At 44.4% G+C, this 26,861-nt stretch overlaps 1 protein-coding gene and 1 non-coding gene across 4 annotated transcripts in view; one reads left to right on the top strand and one right to left on the bottom strand.

Moving 5' to 3' along the window:
• The window catches only part of RRAGD (Ras related GTP binding D), a 50,578-nt gene extending 25,876 nt beyond the window's left edge, over positions 1–24,702 (bottom strand). Inside the window, exons 1-2 of one of the 3 annotated variants that reach the window (XM_084963298.1) lie at positions 24,601–24,702; positions 2,052–2,347 (exon numbers count right to left, since the gene is read on the bottom strand). In XM_084963298.1, the coding sequence (XP_084819424.1) occupies positions 2,052–2,294 (243 nt within the window). In that variant the 5' untranslated portion in view covers positions 2,295–2,347; positions 24,601–24,702. 3 annotated transcript variants of the gene reach the window in all.
• LOC146406101 (U6 spliceosomal RNA) lies at positions 7,884–7,990 on the top strand. The gene has a single exon (XR_014833137.1). It is a non-coding gene; the product is annotated as a U6 spliceosomal RNA (small nuclear RNA).
• Positions 24,703–26,861: the final 2,159 nt, after the last annotated feature.

Genomic DNA, 26,861 nt, shown 5'->3' on the forward strand with positions numbered 1-26,861 from the left:
AACAAATTCACAGGGCAGTCAATCAGAACTAAAAGGCTTAGTTAAAATTTTCATTATTATATTAAATAGGCACCTTGTTCCGTGAATGAATTTATGATGCTCTCAGGCATGAGTCACCTTCTCCAAGAATGGTTTTCTAAGCGTGGGCTCAGAGTCATTATTACTAATAGTCTTCCTAGCTTTTCCTAATGCCAGTCGATCCACAGTTTCAGGGAAACTTCAAGAACCAAGCTTAAAGTTGATTTAGCACATTCCTGTAGGATTGTTGCTTTTCCTTCCCCCACAGCTGCAAAAGAGAGCCCTTGGGAGGGCCTTCCAGCTGGGCCACACATCAGGAACACTTTTTTTTTTTAATTTAATTTTTTTTCTTTATAAGGCCATATCTGCAGCATATGGAAGTTCCCAGGCTAGAGGTCAAATCGGAACTGTAGCCATAGGCTACATCACAGCCACAGCAATGCCAGATCCAAGCCACATCTGCAACCTACACCACAGCTCATGGCAACGCCAGATCCCTAACCTACTGAGCAGTACCAGGGATCTAATCCACATCCTCATGGATACTAGTTGGGTTTGTTACCACTGAGCCACAACAGGAACTCCCAGGGACACTTTCTGAGAGTGCCAGGACATGGAGAGTTTGAAAAGCGTTAATGTCCAGGCCTGATGCCTGATACCTGTGCCCTTGTCCTAAGACTGACCTGCCAGAGATGCACCTGCAGTCCTGCTGCTTCCCTTCCCTTCCTCCCCTCAAACCACCAGCCCTGCTCCCACTTCAAAGGAGAAAGGCACAGGGTATTAAAAAACCCAGGGTAGGAGTTCATGTCATGGTGCAGTGGTTAACAAATCCAACTAGGAGCCATGAGGTTGTGGGGTCGGTCCCTGGCCTCGCTCAGTGGGTTAAGGATCCGGCGTTGCCGTGAGCTGTGGTGTAGGTCTCAGACTCAGCTCGGATCCCGAGTTGCTGTGGCTCTGGTGTAGGCTGGCGGCTACAGCTCCGATTAGACCCCTAGCCTGGGAACCTCCATGTGCCGCAGAAGCGGCCCTAGAAAAGGCAAAAAGACAAAAAAACAAAAACAAAAAAAAAAAAAACAGGGTACCAAAGAGACCATTCAGAAGGCTGGTCTGACTACTGACAAAGTGGGCAATTCTAACACCTGGTAAATAAGGCTCTTTGCCAGTCAAGGGGCTCCTAATTCTTTTCTTTCAGCAAAGGTAAAGGAGGACACAATCGGGATATCTACTGATAAACTACTAAAAATAATTTTTTGTGATAGAATACTGAGTAATTTAGGGGCTCTAACTTGGAAGGAGTGTAGATAATTGAGTGAATGCTGTAGCTAAACTCACCCCATATCCACCTACTTCTGTGAACAAGGCTTCTCAGTACTTAGAGCTATATAAACAACAAGCAAAAATAGAATTGATGCAAAATCTGTCTTATTCAAGCACAGATACATGAATCAAGTGGGAAAAAAATATACATTTATCTCAAATTTTACTTTTTATATGTAGTTACCTGTAAAATACACAATATTCATGCCATCTTAATCAATGATATACTAGTAATAGTTACAGCAGTTTGATTCAGAAGAAAAATGTTCATACCTACAACTTTATCTTCCTAGGAAATAAACCATTTTGAAATGTAGATATATGTGCATTTTTGTTGCCGAGAATCTGTGCTCTTTTTTAGATGTCTGCCAAGAATACAGGGTAGGGACGAGGTGAGGACACATGGTTGCTGTCACTGGCCTGCATGGTGGTCCCCTCAATCTAGAATGTTTCCTCATGGTTTGCTGAGACCACACAATCCCCTAACATGGCTTGTTGGGCATGAAGGGAGTCTTTTCCCCTTTGCAAAGCCAGAGAGCCTCAACGGAGAAATGCTAGGCTGGTTTTAAGGCCTATTCCTGACTGTAAAAAACAAACCAAAAGGATCTCAGTGGAGCTTGTTTTTTTTTTGGGGGGGGGGCCTATGGCGGGGCTGCAAGGTCTCCATCCCGCCCCCACCCCCACCCCCCGGCCAGGGCCCAGAGACTGAGCCTTACCTGGGAGTCTATGACAAATATCAGTGCTCCTGTTCCCCGGAAGATCATCTCATAGTCAAAGGTAGGGTCAAAAAAGTCAATCTGTCCTGGGAAGTCCCAAATCTGAAAATTTACAAAGGAGCTGTTGGAAACGTCCTCCCGGCAGATCTTGTTCGTGCTCTCCAAGAAGAGGGTTTCGTTGGGAGACATCTTATGAAAGACGACTTTCTGGATGGATGACTTGCCGCTCCTCCTCAGCCCCATGAGCAGGATCCTGGGCTTCACCTCTGTGCTGAAGGGGTCACTGAAGTCCAGAACTGGAAAAGCCACAGAACAAGGAGGGTGAGACACTGTCACGTCGGTTAAGGAGCCCAATTTCACTTCCACCTGTGATGGGATTTATGATCCACACATAATGCTATGTTGACAGACATGGACGGTGCTAATTCCTCGCCCAGATTGTTGAGGGGCCAGCTTTTTGTAGGTGCCAAACCCTGAAAAATACTGCTTCATGCCATCTCACAGCATCCTAGAGGGCCAGAAAACTGGGCCAATTCCCTATCCAGAGTAGGGACTCTGGGGGTGAAGAGTAGAGGTTTCCTGGAGCCCACCATGGGGGTGGGGGAAGGATCCAGACTCAGTGTTCCAGCGAAATCAAGGCCCTTCAGCCTCTGCACCAAGAGATGGTTGTTTGAGTTACACCTCAAAGAAACAATTTGGGATTTCATCAAAATTTTAAAATTTGGTGCTTCAAAGGATACCATCAACAAAGCGAAGACAACCCACAGAATGGAAGAAAACCTTGGCAAATCAGATATGTGGTAAGAGTCTGCTATGCAGAATGTGAGAAGAACACTTACAACTCAACACAAGAAAATGGCAAAGGATCTCAGGAGACATCTCTCCCTCTCCCGGCCAGGGCTCTCACCTACCACAAAGGCCTGGAAAATAAGTACACACCGGACGCCGTGGACCCAGACTGTGCCAGAGAGCAGATACACCTTGTGAAAGGCACACCTCTGCCCAGCCCACCCTGGCGCATGGCCTGCACTATCCAGCAAGACAGCGGCTAGCCATACATTATCTATGTAAACTCAGATTAATGAAAATCAAAAATTCATTTCCTCCTCATATGAGGTTCCTAGTGTAGTCAAATTCATAGGCACAGAGAATAGAATGAAGGGTTCCAGGGACTGGAGGGGGGCGCGGGGAGAGTTAGTGTTTAATGGATACAGAGTTTCAGGTGGGGAAGATGAAAAAGTGCTGGAGATGGATGGTGGTGATGGTTGCACAACAGTGTGAATGAATTTGTTGTCACTGAACAGTATCCTTAAAAGGGTTAAATATATACATATATAAATAAAAATATATATATTTATTTTTCTTTTGCCTGCCTGGTACAGCAGCTTGATGTGGGATCTCAGTTCCCAGACCAGGGATGGAACCTAGGCCACAGTGGTGAAAGCACCAAGTCCTAAGCACTAGGCCATCAGGGAACTCCCCAAAATTGTAAATTTCCTGTTTTGTATGTTTTACTGCTATCAAAAAAAAGTCAGTTCCTTCTAGTGTTCATAGCCACAACTGGTAAGGGGCTGATGTACTGGACAGAGCTGACATACACATTGTTATCATCACAGAAAGCTCTGAAAGTCAGCATTACTCTAGTCCCTGGTTTAAAAAAAAAAAAAAAAAAAAAAAAAAGCAGTCTTAAAATCCCTTGCCAAGGGTCCTAGAGGGATTAGGTATTACTGGATAAAAGTAGGAATTGGTAGAAAAGCTCAAAACCCTGCAGGGCTCTCTTTTCTTTGTTATTGAACCTTATAGTGTTAGTTCCACAATGTTCTTTGGTCCTAGAAAACCACTTAATTTCTGAGTATTGTTGCTACTTGACCAAGAGTGTGTACATTTCACAGATTCAAAGAAAATGTCACCTAGTGGTTAAATATTAGAGCTCTGAAGTCAGCAAGATATGAGGTTTGAGCTATGAGACCTTGGACAAGATGCTTAGCTTTTGAGACTCACTATCAAAACCCATAAAATGGAGTTGATAATGACAGTTAAATCTCATAGGGCTGTTATGATAATTCAATGACAATAAGGACCTAAAATAATTATTAAAAATAAGACTCATTCAGCAACTGGTACTGGGACAAACTGGATATTCACAAGCAAAAGAATGACGTTCAACTCTTATCCCACACCACATACAAAAATTAACTCAGAATGGATGAAACAACTAAACTTAAGAGCCAAAACAATAAAACTCTTAGAAGGAAATACAGGTATAAATCTTTTTGACCTTGGACTAGGCAATGATTTCTCAGCTATGACACCAAAAACACAAGAAACCACAGAAAAAAATAAACTAGACTTCGGTACTTTGAAAGACATCATCAAAAAAGTGGAGACATGGGAGTTCCATGGTGGCCTAACAGCCAAGTATTTGGCATTGTAACTGCTGTGCCTCAGCTTCGATCTCTGGCCCAGGAACTTCCATATGCCATGGGCTTGGCTGAAAAAAAAAAAGTGAAGACAACCTACAAAAGAAAACATTTGCAAATCATATGTGATAAGGGCCTAGTATTCAAAATATACAAGGAACTCTTATAATTCAACAGGAAAAAGATAACTCGGTTTTTAAAAATGGGCAAAAGATTTAAATAGACATTTCTCCAGACACACAAATGGCTGATAAACGTATGAGAAGATGCTTGATATCACTAGTTATTAAGGAAGTGTATATGAAAACCACTATGAGATGCCACTTCATACGCACTAGGATGGCTAAAACAGACAATAACGAGTGTTGGTGAGGATGTAAAGACTTTGGAACCCTCATACACTGTTAGTGACAATATAAAATGGTGTGCTTTGGAATACAGTTTGGCAGTTCCTTGAAAGGTTAAACATTGAGGCACCATATGACCCAGAAATTCCATTCCTAGGAATAAAGAAATGACAGCATGTGTCCAAGTAAAAACTTGCATATGAAATGTTCACAGCAGCATTATTCATGATAGCCAAAAAGTAGGAACAATCCAATAGCCATCAACTAACAGATGGATTAACAACATGAGGTATATCGATATAATGGACTATTATCCAACAATTAAAAAGGAAGGAATTACTGATTCATGGCACAACATAGATGAACATCGAAAAAGTTATGCTAAATGAAAGAAGACAGGGAGTTCCCATATGGCACAGTGGTTAATGAATCTAAAAACCATGAGGTTGCAGGTTCGATCCCTGGCCTTGTTCAGTGGGTTAAGGATCTGGCATTACCGTGAGCTGTGGTGTAGGTCACAGACACGGCTCAGATCCCGCGTTGCTGTGGTTCTGGCGTAGGCTGGTGGCTACAGCTCCAATTAGACCCCTAGCCTGGGAACCTCCATATGCCGAGGGAGAGGCTCAAGTAAAGGCAAAAAGACAAAAAAAAAAAAAAGAAAGAAAGAAAGAAAGAAGACAGACACAAAAGGTCACATATTATTTGATTCCATTTACATAAAATGTCCAGAATAGACAAATCCATAAAGACAGGAGGTGGACAAATAGAAACTAGACAACTCTAGTGGTTGCCAGGGGCTAGAGGGAGGGGAAAATGGGAAGTGACTGTTAACAGGTGTGTGTTTTCTTTGGGGTGATAAAAATATTCTGGAATTAAATAATGACGATGACTGCATACCTTTGAGAATATACTAGAATCACTGATCTGTATACTTTAAAAGGCAAATACTATGGCATGTGAAATACATCTCAATTTAAAAAAAAAAAAGGCTTCATGACTGCCAAAATAAGTAAAGAAAAATAAAAGACCTAGTATGAAACTTGGAGAAATATCAAGAAAAGAAACCAACGTTTTAAGAAAAAAGGTAGAATATAGGCACATACAGAACTATACATACATTATTTTTCTAAATTTCTTTCCTGTTTCCTTCTGAGCTATACCTCTTTACATCTTTCTCAGTCCCTGGTCTTGATCTAAGCATAATCCCATAGAGACTGGAAAGAAATACTTTATCTCCCTATTGTAATTAACAATTTTTTCCAAAGCTCTACAATGATCTAAAATAGAGGTTGCTATTTGGTATCTTGGCAAATTTCACTTACTATATATAATATTTCGATGTTTGAATTTGAAAAAGGTCCAGGGAAACATAAACTTCAGGTAAAACAGTAAGTGAATAAAGAAAAAGTAAGTATGTATAGATGTGCACAAACACTATTCCACTATAAGCACTTGACCCCCATCCTACCCACACTTTTCCCATTCAACGTAGTTCAGTAAATCGCTGATGATATGAGACACAGTGGTGTGGAAGTAAACCATCCGAAAGATCACCAGCTTTCTCCTTCATCAGTGCTACACTCACAGCATTGTCATTCAAGTCAATCTCAGCAAAAGCAGTTCACAAACTGAGAAAGAAAACAGGACTTCCAGGTTCAAAAATATCAGACTAATAACAGGTCACGGTCTTCCCTTTCCATACTGAAGCCCTAAATATAACAGAAAAGGTACGAACAATAAATATAAAGATGAACAAATAAACACAGATACTGAGCTAGAAACCAAAAAGAGAACTCTTAATTAACAAATTACTGAGAAATCCCCAAGAAACACAAAGGTCAGACTGAAGGGAGAACCTGCAGCCCCTGACTATGAATCGTAGGGTTCTGTTGGTAGAACGGGAAGCTCAAACAGGAACGGACGTGAAGACAACCAACAGGGTCATTATTTGGAGAATCGCAGTGAGAAGAGCCCAGCAAATAATCTCTGTGCACCACTGCTCACCCACCCAAACCCAACCTTCACATGCACTAGACTATCTTCCAGGTATAGACTATAGGAGCATAGGTATGTGCAAGGCAATTAACAATGGAAGACAAATTTTATCAAAACCAAATAATTTAAAATAAATATTCGTTGGACTTCCCTGGTGGCTTAGCAGGTTAATGATCCAGCATTGCAACTGCTGTTGCTCAGGTCATTATTGTGGCATAGGTTCAATTCTTGGCCTGGGAACATCTGCATGCCTCCAGACACAGCCAAAAAAATAAGTATTCATTACATTTTTTTTTCTTTTTTAGGGCCACAATTGCGGCACATGGAAGTTCCCAGTCTAGAGGTCAAATCAGAGCTGCAGCTGCTGTCCTACACCACAGCAACGCCAGATCTGAGCTGCCTCTGCAGCTTACAATGCAGCTTGTGGCAACTCCAGATTGTTATCCCACTAAGTGAGGCCAGGGATTGAACCCACATCCTCATGAATACTAGTTGGATTCTTAACCCACTGAGCCACAACTGGAACTACTCATTTTTTAAAAATCAGAAACTAGAAGAGATCCCTGGTGGCCTAGTAGGTTAAGGATCCAGTGTTGTCACTGCTGTGGCTCAGGTTCAATCCTGGCCCAGGAACTTTCACATACCGTGAGTGTACCCACACCCCCCCAAAAATCAGAAACTAAAATTTTGGACAATGTAAACATAAGCAATTAGTGAAGGAGAGGTTACCAAAAAGTAGATAAAGAAATGCTAAAGCTCTAGTTAGAAAAGTACAATCTACGGAGTTCCTATGCTTAGCTTAGCAGTAACGAACCAGACTAGTATCCATGAGGACAGGGGTTCAGTCCCTGGCTTCGATCAGTGGGTTAAGGATCTGGCATTGTCGTGAGCTGTGGTGTAGGTCACAGACTTGGCCTGGATTCTACGTTGCTGTGGCATAGACTGGCAGCTGCAGCTCAGATTCAACCTCTAGCCTGGGAACTTCCATATGCCGCAAGTGTGGCCCAAAAAAAGCAAGAAAGAAAAGTACAGTTTTGTGTCAAATTTTCAAGTTATAAGAATAAGAACTGGTGCTTGCTGCAGCAGCACATATACTAAAATTGGAACAACAGAGAGAAGATTAGCATGGCCCCTGTGCAAGGATGACACGCAAATCCATGAAGCATTCCATATTTTTTGCAAAAGGGGAGGGGGAAGGAGTGAGATGGACTGGGAATTTGGGGTTAATAGGTGCAAACTATTGCCTTTGGAATGGTTAAGCAAGGAGATCCTGCTGTGTAGCACTGGGAACTATATCTAGTCACTTGTGATGGAGCATGATAATGTGAGAAAAAAAATGTATACATGTAGTGTGATTGGGTCACCTTGCTATACAGTAGAAAACTGACAGAATACTGTAAACCAGCTATAATTGGAAAAAAAATCATTATTAAAAAAAAAAGAGTAAGAATTGCAAACTAGTAGAAAATATTAAATATGTGCAAAAACGCATTAGAAAGGGGTCCAGGAGGATGCAAAGCAAACAGCAAAAAGGGGGTGGGATAAGGATTTATGGGAATCATTAAAAGGATATGGGTTTTAGTTTTTTTTCCTTCTTATGGCCACACCTGCAGTATATGGAAGTTCCCAGGCCAGGGGTCAAATATGCCACAGCAACACCAGATCTGAACCACATCTCTGACCTACACCACAGCTTTGCAGCCACGCCAGATCTGAATCCCACTGAGCGAGGCCAGGGTTCAAACCTGCATCCTCACAGAGACAGTGTCGGGTCCTTAAACAACTTAGCCACAATGGGAACTCCTGGGTTTTAATTTTAAAAAGAAAATACATTCACATTCAATATAATTAAAATTCCTTTTGAAAAAGAACAAAAACAAACATTTAATGTATAGGAGTCGTGAAAGACAGAAATGAGAGGATTAAGAGACAACAAACGACACACTGTTTTATGTTTTAATTTCCAAAGCTCAGAGATTAAAGTTGAATTCAAGTTTAAATTTAAGTTAAATTTCAAAGATACACAAGCTCCCTGAAAACTTTTTGATATTTTTTGCCTTTATGTGTTAAATATAAATATTTCAAAATATTCAACAGTCCTGCATTTTCTTTGTAAATGACTGTCTTAAGGTTTCTGTTGGTTTTTTTTCCCCAATATAACAAATATACTGGTTAATATATTCAAAGTAAATGACTGGCAAATGTCGGTTGGACAAAGATATGTAAAACATGGTTTCTGTCTTGGAGAAACCTTTAAAATTCAGTCTAGACAATGTGGTATTGGCACAAAGATAGGCAAATAGACCACTGGAAAAGAATAGGCAGTCCCGAAATAAACCTATACATACACGGACAACTGAGTTTTGACAAAGATGCAAAGAGAATGGATAGGCATTTTCACCAAATAGTATTACAACAATTGGACATCCAAATGCCCCACCCCAAAAGAATTTTTTTTTTTTTTGCTTTTTAGGGCTGCACCTGCGGCATATGGAAGTTCCCAGGCTAGGGGTCGAATGAGAGTTGCAGCTGCCAGCCTACACAACAGCCAGAGCAACTTGGGATCAGAGCAGAGTCTGTGACCTATATCACAAGTCATGGCAACGCCAGATCTTTAACCCACTAAGTGAGGCCAGGGATCAAACCCGCATCCTCAAAGACACCAGTCAGGTTTGTTACTGCTGAGCCACAAGGGGAACTCTCCCTAAAACAATTTTAATCCAGTCTCACCATGCAAAAAAAAAAAAAAAAAAAAAAAAAATTCAAAATAGATTATAGTCCTATACAAAGCCTGAAACTCTTTAACTTCTAGGGGAAAATATGACATTAGGTTAGGCAGAGATTTATTAGATACAACATTCTTCCCCCAAAATTGATAAGTTGGACTTTATTAAAAGAAAAACTTCTGGAGTTCCCTGGTGGCCTAGTGGTTAAGGATCTGACAATGTCACTGCTGTGGGTCAGGATCAATCCCTTGCCCAGGAACTTCCATAGGACATGGGCATGGACAAAAAATAAATGAACTTCTGCTCTTCAAATGACACCATTAAAATAATGATAATAAAAAAAGATAAGGGAGTTCCCGTCATGGCACAGCGGAAATGAATCTAAGAACCATGAGGTTTCGGGTTCAATCCTTGGCCTCGCTCAGTGGGTTAAGGATCTGGCATTGCCATGAGCTGTGGTGTAGGTCACAGACGTGGCTCAGATCTGGTGTTGCTGTGGCTGTGGCGTAGGCCAGCAGCAACAGCTCCGATTAGACCCCTAGCCTGGGAACCTCCATATGCAGTGGGTATGGCCCTAAAAGGACAAAAAGACAAAAAAAAAAAAAAAAAAAAGATAAATAAGCCACAGACTGAGAAAATATTTGCATATCATATATCCAATAAAGGATTTGTATCCAGAATATATAAAGAAATTTAAAAACTCATTATGAAGAAAACAAAACCCAATTTTTAAAAAATTTTATTTTGAACAAATTTTATTTGATTTATTTACTTATGTATTTATTTATTTATTGGCCACCCATGGTATATAGAGTTCCCAGGCCAAGGACCAGATCCAAGCTATAATTTCGACCTAAGCCACAGCTATGGCAACCCTGGATCCTTAACCTACTGTGCTGGGCTAGGAACCAAACCTGCATCCCAGCACTCCCAAGACACCACCAATCCCACTGAAACACAGTAGGAACTCCATAATTTGAACAAATTTTAAGCAAAGATTTGAACAATTTGTCCAAGATGATTGATGGAAGGTAAATAAGCACATGAAAAGATACTCAGCACATCATAATCATTAGGAAAATGTAAATCAAAACCAAAATGAGAAAATATTATATCCTCAACTAAGATGTCTAAAATTAACAAGAGAGGCAGTAACAAGTGTTAATGAAGAGGTACTAGAACTCTCTTACCAGGCTTATGTAAATGTAAAGTGGTAAAACCATTTTGGAAAACTGTCTGGTAGTGGTTCCTTAAGTTAAAGGGATGGAGTTCCCATCATGGCACAGTGGTTAATGAATCCGACTAGGAACCATGAGGTTGCGGGTTTGGTCCCTGGCCTTGCTCAGTGGGTTAAGGATCTGGCGTTTCCGTGAGCTGTGGTGTAGGTCCCAGATGCGGCTAGGATCCCGAGTTGCTGTGGCTGTGGCTGTGGCATAAGCTGGTGGCTACAGCTCCGATTTGACCCCTAGCCTGGGAACCTCCATATGCTGCGGGAGCAGCCCTAGAAAAGGCAAAAAGACCAAAAAAAAAAAAAGAAGAAGTTAAAGGGATATTCATTATATTGTCCCAACCATACCACTGCTAGGTACTTAACCCCCCAAAATGAAAGCATATATATATACCAAAACTTGTACACAAAGGCTCATAACAATTTTATTTGTAATAGTCAAAAACTGGAAACCACTGACAGGTAAATAGATAAACAAATTGTGGTGCATCTCACCAATGAAAAAAATAAAGGACTGATACACATAACTTGGATGAATCTAAAATTAATGTACTGAGTGAAAGAAGCCAGTTGAAAAAGGACATACTCTACAATTTCATTTTCATAAAGCTCTAAAAACTAAAAACTTCCATCAACAGATGAATGGATTAAGAAGATGTGGTATATATACACAATGGAATACTACTCAGCCATAAAAAAGGATGAAATAATGCCATTTGCAGCAACATGGAGGCAACTAGAGACCGCATACTAAGTGGGGTCAGAAAGAGAAAAAAAAAAAAAAAACACCGTATATCACTTACATGTGGAATCTAAAATATGGCAATAGATGAACCTATCTACAGAACAGAAACAGACTCCCAGACATAGAAAACAGACTTGTGGTTGCCAAGCGGGAGGGGGAAAGAGTGTCATGAACAGGGAGTTTGAGTTTAGTAGATTCAAACGATTACATTTAGAATGGATAAACAATGAGGTCCTACTACAGTGGCACAGGGAACTACATCCAATCTCTTGCAATAGAACATGAGGAAAATAACATGAGAAAAATGTGTGTGTGTATACATATATACATGATTGGGTCACTTTGCTGTACAGCAGAAATTGACACAACATTGTACATCAACAATACTTCTTTTCAAAAGTTGAAAAAAATTTAAATAAAAACTACAAACTAATCTACAGTGACAAATAGCAGACCAGTGGTTGCCTGGGACATGGAAAAAGTAGTACAGAAGGGTCAGAGGGAGGAACTACTAAGAGGTGAGGTGTAAGAAAATTTTTGGAGATGATGGAGAGGTTCAGCTTGATTGCGGTGATGGTTTCACAGCTGAATGCACATGTCAAAATTTATCAAATAGGTATAATTTAAACTATGTCAATTACACCTCAATACAGTTGTTTTTGAAAACGTAATCTCAAGGGCAAGAATGGAAAACTAAAGAACTATAGTTGCTCAGTAATAACCTCCCAAACAGCACGTGTTAGGTCCCTGCACAGCAGGGGAGAAATGCCTGTGGGCTGTGGGGAGGAAGCCAGTGGATTGCTGCTTTTTTTTTTTTTTCTTTTTTTGGTCTTTTTGCCTTTTCTTGAGCTGCACCCGCGGCATATGGAGGTTCCCAGGCTAGGGGTCCAATCAGAGCTGTAGCCACCAGCCTACACCAGAGTCACAGCAATGCAGGATCCCCAACCTACTGAGCAAGGCCAGGGACCGAACCCGCAACCTCATGGTTCCCAGTTGGATTCGTTAACCACTGCGCCACCATGGGAACTCTGTGGATTGCTGCTTTAAATGTAGATTTGAAACAGTGCAGTATTTGGATGGGGTTGAGGTGGGTGGAGGGGAGGAGGCTCTCCAAGAGAGGGAAGCCCAAATGTAGCAACTCCTGGCATGGGTCAGGAAAACATGCATGCAATGAAAACTCAAAGCAGCCACACAGGAAGGTGTCTTCTATGTGCCAAGCACCCTACACACCTCATCCCATCCACACCCCTTCCGGAGTAGATATTATCTGCCCCATTTCATAGGTGAAGAAACTCAGGCTCAGGAAGGTCAACTGACTTTCAAACTGAGGGTAGGCCCATCCAAAGCCCATGTATTCTGAGTGTAACACTGCTTCCAGTCAATGAAAGCAAAACTCCACATTAAGTACAAAACCCAAAACTAGTCTTTTCAGCATGTGGTGCCGGGAAACCTGGACAGCCACATGTAAATCAATGAAACTGGAACACACCCTCACACCATGCACAAAAATAAATTCAAAATGGCTTAAAGACTTAACATCAGACACCATCCAACTTCTAGAAGAGAACATAGGCAAAACCTTCTCTGACATCGACCTTACAAATATTTTCTCAGGTCAGTCTCCCAAGGCAACAGAAATAAAAGCAAAACTACGTAAGTGCTTATAAATGTCTTTATTTCTTCCGAATTCATACTAGATGTGGATGCAGATTTTAACTTCTCTCCAGCAGGGTCTGCAAATCTCTATGTGGCATGATGCCGTTGCCCTGGAGGTTGGATCTCCTCCTCCTGGGAGAGTGGGGAGGGGATGAGATACTGGGAAAAGGGGAGGGAGTATATATGCGTGTTACACACACAGGGTGGCTGGGAAGCGAAGAACACCCACAGCTATAACGTATACATACAGCTGGAAGTGTTTCCTGCTCCCTGCCAAATTCAAGCATGAGCCACCAAGCGTAAAGAGCTGCGAAATGGTAGGTTGGATCAGCAAGAGTCCCATCAACTCTGTAGAGACCCCTTACACCCTTGCAGGTACATTTGATCAGATTTAGCTGGCATGGGAAGAAACACACTGTGTGCCAGGGACTCACTAGACATTTCTACAAACTTTACCCACCAATGAGGAGGTACAAGTCTGTTGTACACTCAAAGAATATGGGGGAAGGAATTGCCCAAGGTCACAAGGCTAGTATGTGCTAGAGCCCTCACCTAGGGCCTTAGCTACCCATGAGCTGGCACTAAATGGCACCAAAGACAAAAGAAGGGACTAGAAAATATCAGAGTGAGTGGTGTATGCTAAGAGTAAATCATGCTATGAAACTTTTAAACTGACTTATACATAGATGGGTTCTGGTGCACAATATAACTTTTTTTTGGCTGCCCCCAAGACATATGGAAGTTCCTGGGCCAGGAATCGAACCCAAGCCACAGGTGGGATCTCCACTACAGCTGTGGCAATGCTGGGTCCTTAACCCACTGCGCCGGGCCACGGATGGAACCCTCGCCCCCGGAAGAGACAGCACCAGATCTGTGTCACTGTGGGAACTCCATAAGTATATTTTTTATTGGGGACTCACAGTCAAAAAAATTTGTAGGCCACTGCCATTGATTAGGGGAGGTTTCTTACAACAGAAAATCCCGCTGAGGGAGTCCCTATGGTGGCTCAGCAGGTTACGAACCCAACTAGTATCCATGAGGATGCAGGTTCTATCCCTGGCCTCACTCAGTGGGTTAAGGATCTGGCGTTGCAATCCAAGCCGCAGCTCCAATTCAGCTCCTAGTCTGGGAAATTCCATATGCCACAGCTGTGGCCCTAAAAAAGCAAGAAAGTAAGCAAGCAAGAAAGATACAGTAGAAAATTGACAGAACACTGTAAAGCAGCTATAATGGAAAAAAATAAAAATCATTATAAAAAAAAAAAAAGAAAGAAAGAAGGAAGGAAGGAAAAGCCCGCTGACAAAAACTTCCCTCTAATCCTCTCCCACTTTCTCTCAAATATCCCTGCTTCTGAAACCCTAGAGGATCTCGTTACACTCTGGGAGGGGAAGCAGGGAGCTTCCATCAAGAAAGGAAGCTGGCCTCCTGCAGAGGGTCCCCCACCCCATCACACTTCCCTGGGCATCATCCACCTGCTCAAGTTTGATAAGAACAACCCGAAAAAAGTGAAAGAAAGAGGATGAAGGAGAAGCACTGCTTTGAAAAGGGCAACAAAAGGGCTGGTACTTTATTTTTTTAAAAAAGGGAAATCAGAAAGGAACTACACAAGACTGTGGGACTAGAGATGGGACCCCAGAAAGGACTCTTTAAAAGTTCTGGCAGGGTTTGGAGGAAGTTGCTGGAATGAGGTGAAATCTACAAGAGGGCAGTTTGTTCCCGTTTCACCCTGAATGTCTGCCAGTCGGCCAAGTGTTCTGTTTGACAGGGCTCAGCTAGGGGCTGCAGACACAAAGGAAAGATTCATTCCTTAGTGATTAGAGAGGAAAATAGACAAGAAAAACTGACAACTCCAATGCACTGCTGTCTAGGTATCACGGGTTCAAGCGAGAAGTGTCCCTGGAGAAATAACATCTGAGTGTGTGTGTGTGTGTGTGTGTGTGTGTGTGTGTGTGTGTTTGAAGCCACACCCTTGGCGTATGGAAGTTCCCAGGCTAGGGGATCAAATCGGAGCTACAGCTGCTGGCTACACCACAGCCACAGCAACTCAGGATCCAAGCTGCATCTGCAACCTCCACCACAGCAACACCAGATCCTTAACCCACTGATCAAGGCTAGGGATCAAACCCGCATCCTCACGGATACCAGTTGAGTTCGTTACCGCTGAGCCACGATGGGAACTCTGAACATCTGAGTCTTAAAGGAGGAAGCATGAAAGAGATGAATGAGGGAAAGGTCATTCCAGGAAGAGATTTGGGAATGTAGTTTAACAACAAGAAAAGCCTGTACACAGTCCAGGGGCTGCCCGCAGCATTAAGAATGAAATCCAACTGCCTTCTTCCCCCAAAAGGCCCTCAGTGGGCTACCCTCTCATTCCATGCCTGTTTCATCTTCCCTACCAGTTCCTTACCCAGTTCCTTACTGACCCTCTGCTTCCTCACCTTCGGGTCTAGACTCACTCCCTCCTCTGCCTGGCCGGCTTTCCCCAGGCACCCCAGGCTCTTCTTCCCACTCAGCCCAGTGGCAATTTTATCTCCTCTCACCTCAATCAGGCCCCATCACTCCCTAACCTCCCTGTGTCTTCTTCACAGTACATCACTGTACAAAGCCATTCTTTTCATTTTATGTTTGCCATGTTGTCTATTTGTTTATTGTCTGTCTCACATATATACATGCAAGTACACTGTAGCATGTGATGTGAGCCCCCAAAATATCATTGAATAAACTAGTTGATGGAGAGGTAACAGGCTAGTTGATGAATAAGATGCTGGCAAATCTGGATTTTACTCCGAGAGTCATGAGGATTTTAAAGGGAGACTAACATGATCAGATTTACACTTTAGGAAGCTCACTCCAGAAAGAGACTCCCCAGAGGGCATCAGTGTGGGGACAGTGAAGGGGTCTAGAATAAGCCACCAGAGTATAAAAATTGTTTTGAGCTAAAGGCGCTGGAGTTCCTGAAATCCCTTATTTGCCTAAAGCGAAGCCTCCCCAAAAACTCAACTGTCAAAAATCTCCTCCCCAGGCGTTTCCTGATGGTCCAGCAGGTTAAGGATCTGGTGCTGTCACTGCTGTGGCTTGGGTTTGCTCCCTGGCCCAGGAAATTCCTTTCTCATGCCTCAGTCAAAAAAAAAAAAATCTCTCCAGGAGCAACTCAAATCTTCTCTTCTTGGAGAATGAGAGAAGTCAGCCCCACAGCAAAAGACATTGTCACCAAACTCTTATCTCCCACCTATTCTCTTATGAGCCCATTGGTCAGTCCAGCGATTTGTTTTTCCACAATGCCCTTTCCCCCATCCCCTTTGAAGTCATTTTTTTCTCCCAGAGGTGCCCCTCTGCCCCTCCTCATCCTCTATTAAAATGGTATATAAGCCCCAAATTCTAACTGCCTCCTTGAGACAAATCAACTCTCAGGCATTGCCACTTAATTAAACCTATTTTTCTCTTGTTCATGTCAGTTTAATATGCAGGGCTCCAACTCAGAGCCTAAGAGTTTTTCCACCCTGACAATAATTAGGAAGCTGTTCTAGAAACACAAATGAGAAGCATGCAGAAATGGGCAGAAGGAATGGATTCATGAGAAACTCAAATCAACTCAGTAGTACTTGATGATCCTCTGAACACGGAGGACAAGGGAGAAAGAAGCTTTAAATTCTCGACTTGGAAGACCAAGTGAACAACGGCCGGTTCGCCGAGCTCGCAAAAGCAAAGAGGCAGAACAGGGACTTGAAGTTGTTGAGTCTGGAGTGCCTGTCTGCCTGTGGCTCAGATAAAGAATAGATCCAGGGCCGCAGAAGGCAACAGAATTCTGAAGCTGCGGGTGGGCTTGAACCTGGCAATGCAGGTTGCTGACGTGCTCCATGACTTGTGGGGCTGTTACCCCCTTGATCTTGTTGGCTGAGAGTGAGTGAGGACACACTGGAGAGGTTTTAGCCTTGGCCACCATGAAACAGCTCAAACCAACCCGCTCCAAACTCTTACCACCTGCAGTTCCCATTTACTGACCTCCCACATTGCCCACAACATCACCTCTAATCCCCAAATCCTTAACGTTTATCCTTCACAGGTGTGAAAACTGAGGGAGGACCCAGTGTTTACCATGATAAACACTCTATAGATGTGTGCTGGTTGGGACCATTAAATGAAAGTGATTGAACAGAACGTGAAGCTGAACTAATTAAAGCTTTAAAAAAAAGAAAGTCCACATCTGACTTTGGCCCAGACCAGCACACAGGTATCAAGAGGATGAGCTTTATGCCCAGGTCAAGTTTATCCACTACAGTCAGGGGCACTGTCTTCCACTGGGTCCTGTTATTACCTAAATTTCCCAAATAGTGCAGCTTTGTAACTAGACTGCCGGAGATCCCAGGGAAACTCAGTCACCCCAGGAGCAGCATTATGGAGAGGGGTCATCACACTGGGCCCTTAGGAGCTTTTGACACTGCAGACTAATGTCTTAATCCAGAATTGGCAGAGCCCTGTCCCAACTAACAGCCTTCAAAAATACATAAGGGAAGGAGAAAGACAGATCAGGGCCTTGGGGACAGGACTGTCTGGGGGCCCCATGCAACTGACCTGTGGGTGGGACTGTTCACAACAATGAAGGAACCAGAAATCAGGAAAACTGGAATTGAAAGACAGTGTGCACCTCTTTGCAGAGTTCTGACACGGTTGGCCCTGGTTTCCTGGGGGAGGAGGAGATCTGTATGAAATGCACTTCGTAAATTCTGATGTATCAGACAACAGGGAGTGCTTATAATTAAGGAAAGTTCTCCAAGAGGTGACACCTTTGAACAGACCCAAAACCAGAAAATAAGAAAGATTTAACAAAAGGATTAGGATAGTGTGATAGCAAATGGAATAGTTGAAAAGTACTGAGTTAGTGCCAGCCTGGGGTTAAAGCCCAGCTCGGCCACGTAAACGCCTGTACATGACCCAGAACCAGTGAGCCTTTATTTCCTCACCTACTGGGGTCTGTCAGTGGGCGAGCGCAGCCGTGCACACACACACACACACACACACAATCTTCCTTTTTTCTTTTTCTTTTCCCAGCCCAAGCCTAGGTAACGAGAGAGTGCTTTGTGGAATGTGACCACAGTGAGAGGCTCACTCAGCCTTAAAAGAAAGTGAGAATGTCTTTGCTATTAGTATTCTGAGGGGTCCGCAAAGGCTTACGGTTCTTTTTTTTTTTTTTTTTTTTTGTCTTTTGTCTTTTTGTTGTTGTTGCTATTTCTTGGGCCGCTCCCGCGGCACATGGAGGTTCCCAGGCTAGGGGTTGAATCGGAGCTGTAGCCACCGGCCTACGCCAGAGCCACAGCAACGCGGGATCCGAGCCGCGTCTGCAACCTACACCACAGCTCACGGCAACGCCAGATCGTTAACCCACTGAGCAAGGGCAGGGACCGAACCCGCAACCTCATGGTTCCTAGTCAGATTCGCTAACCACTGCGCCACAACGGGAACTCCAGGCTTACGGTTCTATATACTTATGGTCTTAGGAAGAGGCCTCTGGTTTGTTTCCTGCAACATTATCTGTAGTCCTCTGCATTTCTTTCTTTTTTTATGGACCGTACTCATGACACATGGAGGTTCCCAGGCTAGGGGTGGAATCAGAGCTGTAGCCGACAACGCCGGATCGTTAACCCACTGAGCAAGGCCAGGGACCGAACCCGCAACCTCATGGTTCCTAGTCAGATTCGTTAACCACTGCGCCACGACGGGAACTCCCAATAACACTTCTAATGTATTCTGACTTACCAACGCTTCTGCAAGAAGGGAAAAGTGTTTTTGTAAGCTTTTTTCCTGTTGCCAATCATTCACTCTGAGTGATCAAGGTTGGTTTTGCATAGTCCTATTTTACACACTGAGAAACAGAGCTGGAATCTTCCCCAGAGGTCTTCAAGAGGAGAAAGTCCACCAGCTCCCTGGGCCTTTTAGGCCACGAGTGAAAAATGCATCTGTCTTGTGTGTCACAGCAGAACCAGGAAAAGCCACTGTCACAAGAGTGCTTTAGAGATGTAAACTATCACATTTGGAGTGGATAAGCAATGAGATCCTGCTGTATAGCGTAGGGAACCATATCCAGTCACTTGTGATGGAACATGATGGAGGATAATGTGAGAAAAAGAATATATATATATGTATATATATATATATATATATGACTGGATCACTTTGCTGTACATTAGAAATTGACAGAACACTGTGAATCAACTACAATGGAGAAAATAAAAATCATAAAATAAAAAAACGTAAAAAAGAGTGCTTTAGAGCCCTCTTTAAGAGAGGATTAAAATATCGCCTTTGGGCAAAAAAGAAAGGTAAGGAATACAAGAATAAAAGAGGTAGAGAAGAAGTAAGAAAAATGATAGAGACAGAAGTGACTGTGGTGGAAGTGAAATTGTGTCACCAACAACTATGGGAATTGGGGTGGTAGGGGGAACAAATAAAGCATGAACTTTGGAACACGGGCACCCAGGCACTGAAAAAGACAATCTTCAGAGCCATACCCCTTACCCAAAACTCTAAAACTTGGTGTTTCTGCCTCTTTCCTGTTAGAGTGCCCCATGTCTGTTCTAACATTAAAATGGGAGAGACTAATTGATTTATATTGAAATACAGTTGACTGAGAGATTTCTTTTGTTTTTTTGGCTGCACCTAGGGCATGCAGAAGTTCCCAGGGTAGGGAATGAACCTGTGCCACAGCAGTGACAATGCCGGATCCTTAATCCACTGTGCCATCAGGGAACTCCGAGAGATTTCTGTTAAAACTAGAAAACCAATATTCTGATACCAAGAATCACTGAGGAGTTCCCATGTGGCTCAGCAGTAATGAACCTGACTAGTATCCATGAGAAGCTGGATTCCATCCCTGGCCTCACTCAGTGGATTAAAGATCCAGCATTGTCCTGAGCTGCGGTATAAGTCACAGACTCGGCTCATGCGTTGCTGTGGCTGTAGAGTAGGCTGGCAGCTGCAGCTCTGATTTGACCCCTAGCCTGGGCCCTTCCATATGCCATGGTGTGGCCCTAAAAAGAAAAAAAAAGAAGGAAAAAAAAAAGAATCACTAGAACATGTTTATAAAAATATGCTAACTGTATCTGAATAAGCTCTGGGCCTAAGGTGTGATCTTGTTCAAAACATTTTTAACTATTCTGTGTTTCCATCTATTCCAGCACTTACATATCTCTAAATTTCCAGGGCTAGAAGGTCAACACAACTCTTTTTAGACAAGGCAGAGTTACAAGAGAAGGGACTTAGATTTCCATGAACTTGACCCTCTCCTAAACCTTGCTCAGTTCCAGCTCCAGAAAAGTCTCCCGGCATATCTGAGCCATGGTTTCAGTATCAGAACAATTCTCTCAAGAAACAATAAGATAAATTTACTAATAATTTTAAAAACAACTTTAAGAATTTTTTGTGCCTCCAGTAACCACCTAAACTGTCACTTTCTCAGACCCTGAGAGTGCACAGGTTGCTATGGAAACAAAATCTCACTTAGCTGGACTATGGGTACACATCTTAGTCAAATTTCCCTTAAAAATTGAAAGGGGAGTTCCCATCGTGGCTCGGTGGTAATAAACCTGACTAGTATCCATGAGGATGCAGGTTCGATCCCTGGCCTCAATCAGTGGGTTAAGGATCCCACTTTGCTGTGGCTGTGGCATAGGCCAGTGGCTACAGTTCTGATTGAACCCCTAGCCTGGGAACCTCCATATGCCCTGAGAGAGGGACAAAGAAACAAAAAAATAAAGAAAAGAAAGAGACTTTGGGAAAAAATAATTTCACTTTCTGATTAAATATAATCTTTTTTTGGCCACGCCCGTGGCATGAAGAAGTTCCCGGGCCAGGGACTGAACCCGAGCCACAGAAGTAACCAGAGCCACAACAGCGATAATGCTGAATCGTTAACACACTGAGCCACTGGGGAACTCCCTAAATATGATTTTTTAATTACTTTCTTTGTTATTATAGGTTTTAAAGCACTATAATTTACTAAAGACAAAGTCCAGGTGCCTAAAAATAATTGTTATTTTTGGTACAATTGTTTTTGAATGACTTAATTACTGCCTCCTCTCTCTGGAGTTTTATCTGGAGCCTAAGAGTTGAAGGTGAGACTCATCAATGATTAATGACCCAGAATGGGGTTTGAGAGGTGCCCAAATCTGTCCTTAACAGAACTAAAGCACTGGAAAACACTCTTGCTATTCATGAACAAAATTTGAAGTGCACGCCAGAGAAGTGCAATTTAAGTCTCAACTTAACTGCACTACAGTTTTCAAACGTAGCAAAATGTGGTCAAACTTACAAGGTACTAGGTTTAAAAATAAGATCAGAGGTTCCTTGTAAGACTACAGGAAATAAAATCATACTATCTACCTTCAATCACATTCTTTTGCACAGCAATGCTGGTCAGGCCTGCATCTCACCGGCAAGGGGTAGATTTCTGAACCTCATGGAAAAAGCCTCAGGTCTCCACTAAGCTCAGACACTAAACCAAATCCATTAGGTGAACAGGGAGGAATTTAGAGAGAAACGCTTTGCCCATGGTTATAATGCAACATGTGCGCAGGGCCCATTAGAAATCAGAATAACCATTTGTTGGCACCTTGATGTCTCAGGAACTGAAGGCCACAGGAACTTAAGTCACAACTCCCAGCCTCCACCCTGCCCCCCATCCCGACTCCCCAGGACCATTATCAGCTGGCATGACAGTCGTCAGGGACAGTCCTTGCTAGAACTGCTGACTGAGGGGCCTATCTGCCACTCTAGAAAGCAAATGCTCTGACAGAGATTCTGCATTCAGGCCCAAGCCAAGGGACATGTGGAAAGAACAGGGGCCCAAAATAATGGAGGAAATCTTCTGAGAACAGACCACATCCACAACAGGCCCAAGTGGAGAAAGCCCAGACCAGGCTTCAGTCATGTATGTTCCTCCTACCAGACAAATACACTCAGTGCTTTTACAGCCAGATTCCAGTTTGATCCCAAGAACTCAGGAGGGAGGATTTTATTACTGAAGTAATCAAAAGCATCAGTTACAGGCAGGTCTGCCTCTGGTTAGGAGCAGCAGGGAGCATGTAACACCAGGCTCTGGGGAAGCCCTTTGTTCAGGAAATCCCCACCACCACCAAAGCCAAAGTGTTAATTTCACTTCAGAGTCCCCAAATCAAAATTTTAAAGTGCTTCCCTTGAAGAACTGCAGAATAAATAAACAGGTCCCAGGCTTTCCCTAGAACCCAGTCTCTGGCCCCCAGGCCAATATCAAATTACAAGGTTTTCCTTCCTATATATAGCCTATTTCTTTCTTTCTTTTTTTTTTTTTAAGCATCACAAATACACCCTACTGTGTGTCTACCACTTCAAATACCTTGCAAATATTTCCTAATTCTGAATCTCTCAGGAGCCTCCTAAGAATCTAGGAGGAGCTAACAAATGCAATTTGAATAATAATGAGGTGACTGAACAATTTAATTACCAAAGGTAGCCCCAGAGACTCCGACAAAAGGATTGAAAGCCTTTATCTACAAAAATGTGGCCACGTGCTCCACTGTGGGACCAATTAAGGGGAGTGCAGAAGAGAGAGGCGCACAGGTGCCTACACGAGTTTAAGCAAATGGGGAATTAGCACAAATCCTCTCTGGGGACGGACACTGCCAGAAAGGGTGACTGGGAAAGCTCCTTTCTCATCTATCAGGCTCAAGGTTTAGTTAACTTTCCTCCCTTTCTGATTAATTCAAAGTAGCACCTCCTATATGTAAAATAATGAAAACTAACCCCCCGGAAAACCGCTTTGTATGGAGACTAAGTTCAAGGAATTTTCAATAAAAGTTCTTCAAAATCAACAGTCACGAAAGTACTTTTAATCCCTTACACAATTTCTTCAAAGTCAACAGTTCAAAAGTTAGTTCCACCTTTAGGATGCAGACAGCTTCACCTAGATGTTATGTTTTACCAGCATTATTCCACTGACCTTTCCAAATGACCTTACAATAAAGAACTTTTTCCTCGCTTTGGAGGGAAACAAAAAAGATCAACTTTCTGGAATCCTAAAAAGCTCTCAACTTCCTTAGGCCTTAAGAGTTAAATGCAGGAAGCCCCCACAGGCTCAACAATTGCTAAATCCCGCTTGTTGAACAGGAAACAGAGTTTGCTTCTGAGTAGCCATGTATTCCCCCGCCCCGCGCTCACTAAGGGCAGGCACTGCCATGCCCAGGTGGTGACACTGAGCAGAGATTAGGTGTCCTAACAACCGTATTTGCCTGGATCTCCGGAAACCCGCTGCCAATTGGCGACTCCCTTATCACCTGGGCGCATCTCCCCGCCGCTCCACGGGTGCCTGCGCGCGGAAGATCTGGGCGGCCCCAGGACCCCTCCCGCGGCGACACAGGGCAAGACTGACACCCGCAGCTGCCGACGACCCTGCCAGTCACGCTGCCGCCGGCTGCCTTTTTTAGCCACAACATCTGACCCCAGCTTCGACAGCAGCGTTCAGGGATAAGTCCCAGGGCGCGCCGCGGGGCTCCCCTCCTGTCCCCAGCCCCTGCAGTGAGCTTGGAGTGAGGGAGAGTAGGTACTGGTCCTGGAACTGCCAGAGAGCGCGCGTTCCTTCTCCCCAGACGCTACCTCTCAGCCCTCTCCACCGATCTCGGCCCCCCTTCGCTGCCTGCACTCGGGCTCCCCCATTTTGCAGCTCGCTGTGGCTCCTCTGACTCCCCTCCCCACCCCTACCCCGTAACTCGGCTCTCCTGGATCCCCTCCAAGTCGCGGCCCGTGCGCCTGGCCTGGCTGAGGTGCGGGCTGAGGACGCTGGGGGCGGGGGGCCGAGCAGGGAACCCGGCGCTCACCTCCCTCCTCCGCCCCGCTGTCCCGCTCGGCGTCCGAGGAGTCGGGCCCGTCCCCGTAGTCCGCTAACCCCACCAGTTCATCCTCCTCGTCGTCGTCCTCGTCCTCCGGCTGCGGCTTCCCCAGCACCTGGCTCATCGCGCCCTCGGTCGTCCGTCCCGGGGGCGGCAGGGGTCCCTAGTGGGAGGGCCAAACCTTCTGGCCTGCGGCTCACAACCTATTTCTGAATTAGGGTTTTGTCTGGAGGTTCGCGGGCAGAGGCGGGGACCGCGCGTCCCCCGCGGCGGTCGGCGTCCAGGTCCGGGTCCCGCGGTTCCCAGCGCGCCCGGAGCCCCCTGCCCCGCCCCGCCCCGCCTGCCGGCGGAGGAGTCAGCCGGAGCGCGGCAGTTCCTCCCCCGAGGAGGGAGAGAGAGACTGCGTGACCCAAGTCACCTGACACACACTGTCACACACACATACACACACACACACCGCACGGGCGCGCGCGCGCGCTTTCCCGGGCGCAGGCACCGCTCACTGGGGCGCTGGGGCCCAGGCCGCGCGCACACAGACTCGAGGGGAAACGGGGCGGCACGGGGCCCTCCACTCACCTAAAAGCGCCCACACATACACGCTCAGTACTCCGGGATGGGTGCAGTCACCCACCGCGGCTGCGCGCCCGTGACCCCACGCGCCCCTCCTGCACGTGGCCCCGCACAAGCGAGCGAGGTGAGGGCCTGCACACCCTGAGAATCTCCACCAACCCACCCACCCCGACACACACCCGCTGCCTTGGGCGCCCTTCTCCAGGTTCCAGTCCCAAGTGGGCTGCCCCCACAACACTGCCTGGCCCGGGCCCTCTCTCAGAGCTGCATGCCTAGGACATCCCATGGATACTGAAGCGCCCCAAGAAGAAAACTCGGGAGAAATGCACCAAAGAGGCGGCGCAGTTTCCATAGCAATTGCATTTTAGTCCCCGGTTATGGTTCAAAGTGCTTCCCAACAACAACAAAAAAACCATACGTATTCACTAATCAGGCCTACCCTGCGGTAAATGTTTCTGAAAAAATAACCTGCCTCGTGGCTGCCTAGCCTTTATAATAATTCCTCTGCAGCGTTTGGGGAAAGGTCTCAGGTGTGTAACACCCTAAGGGGCTATTCATAGCCACCTCCTCCGGTCTCATTGTTGCCTAGACTGTAATCCCACATCTCAAAATAAAACGCTTCAAGGTTTTTGGAGGGAAGAGGAGGGGTGGCTGGGAGGGGAGGCAGCTCTCGCATAGGAATAGCAGCCATGTGGGGGTGAGACTAAAACCTGCATTCCTCCACAAGCTTTTCACCACAGGACATTCTGTACCCACCCTTTCTGGATACTGCAAAAAATCACGTGGATGAACTTCCTTCTGTCAAGCACAATGAGAAATAAACCAGCTGGCCAGCATGGTGATCCAGATCCTACAGGTGCCAGCAGCTCAGCAGGTGGTGTGGGGGAGGAGGAGAAGGGCTCTGAGGTTGGAAGCTCTTGGGGCCTCAGGAGCGGCCTCTGTAGGGAATTTGTAGGGAGAACCTAGTCTCTGCAAAGGGGTGAGGGTGGGAGCAATGTTCACGCCCTGGAGGAGCTCCCAGTCTGCAAATCATGGCTCCTGTCTCGGATTCTATAGTAGTTATAGGTGTTGAAGGTGGATGCAGACACCTTCTAGGAGGTGGGTGCTTCTAATTGGAAAGGTCTTGGGATTGTCCAGGTGGACACAGAATAATGTGCATGGCTGTATCAGTTGCAGTCCTTTCCCAGGAGGAAAATGATGGCACGTGCAAGGATTTTAATTTAAAAGGCTTTAAGTGAAGGAGCAATTTACTAGGATGTGGGCAGAGTTTAAGAATCAACACAGGGATTAGCTACACTAGGAAGAGATGATCACTCCTAAACTTGTGTGAAGGAAAGAAGCTAGAGTCCTGGGCAGGGGGCACAAAACAGGAGCTATAGCTGATGAAGAAGCAGCCACTGCCAGAACCACCTCTCCCAAGAAACAGCAGTGGGAAAGAATACCCTGACCTCTCCTCCCACCCTGCATTCTCTGGAACAGCTTCCCATCGGCCAAACCTAGCTGGATGCCAGAATGCAAAAGAGCCTGGAGCCTAGTCCAGGACACAGAAATTGGATAGGGAGGGCAGACAGTGGGTTCTAGGGGTAGGATGGGATGGGGGGCAAATAGTCAATCTAGCACGAGCAGGCTCTACTTGACCTTATCAGTGGAAGTCATTCTAGGAGTAATTTTCCTAGTCTACTTTCATTAATCCTATTAAAAGAAGTATGTGGAAGGAAGGCTCTTCCAAAATGGGTTTATGACTTTCATCTATCCCTTTCAGATTGCCTGCAGATTAAAAGAAATTACAGTATAGTGATGATTGAATATTTATTTTATTTTTACCAACACTTCCTTCTTAAAAACCCTTAACTCTCAGAGATATTTTGTAGCATCGTGGAAGATGAACTTTGTCTATTGCCCATTAATATTTACCAACTAGACAAGGATGTCTGCTCTCACCACTACTATTAAACATAGCTTTGGAAGTCCTAGCTGTGACAATCAGAAAAGAAAAAGAAATAAAAGGAATCCAAATTGGAAAGGAAGAAGTAAAACTACTACTGTTTGCAGATGACATGATACTATACCTAGAAAATCCTGAAGACACTAGTAGAAAACTGTTAGAGCTCATTAGTGAATTTGGTAAAGTTGAAGATACAAAATTAATACACAGAAATCAACTGCATTTCTATATACTAACGATGAAAAATCAGAAAGAGAAATTAGGGAAACAATCCCATTTACCATCTCATTAAAAAAAAACAAAAAACAATAAAACCCCTAGG

The sequence above is a fragment of the Sus scrofa genome, chromosome 1, assembly GCF_054392235.1.
Source record: "Sus scrofa isolate SSC_HxYL_T2T_F1_AM1 chromosome 1, Sscrofa_HxYL_maternal_Yorkshire_Landrace_v2.0, whole genome shotgun sequence".
NCBI classification, from domain to species: Eukaryota; Metazoa; Chordata; class Mammalia; order Artiodactyla; family Suidae; genus Sus; species Sus scrofa.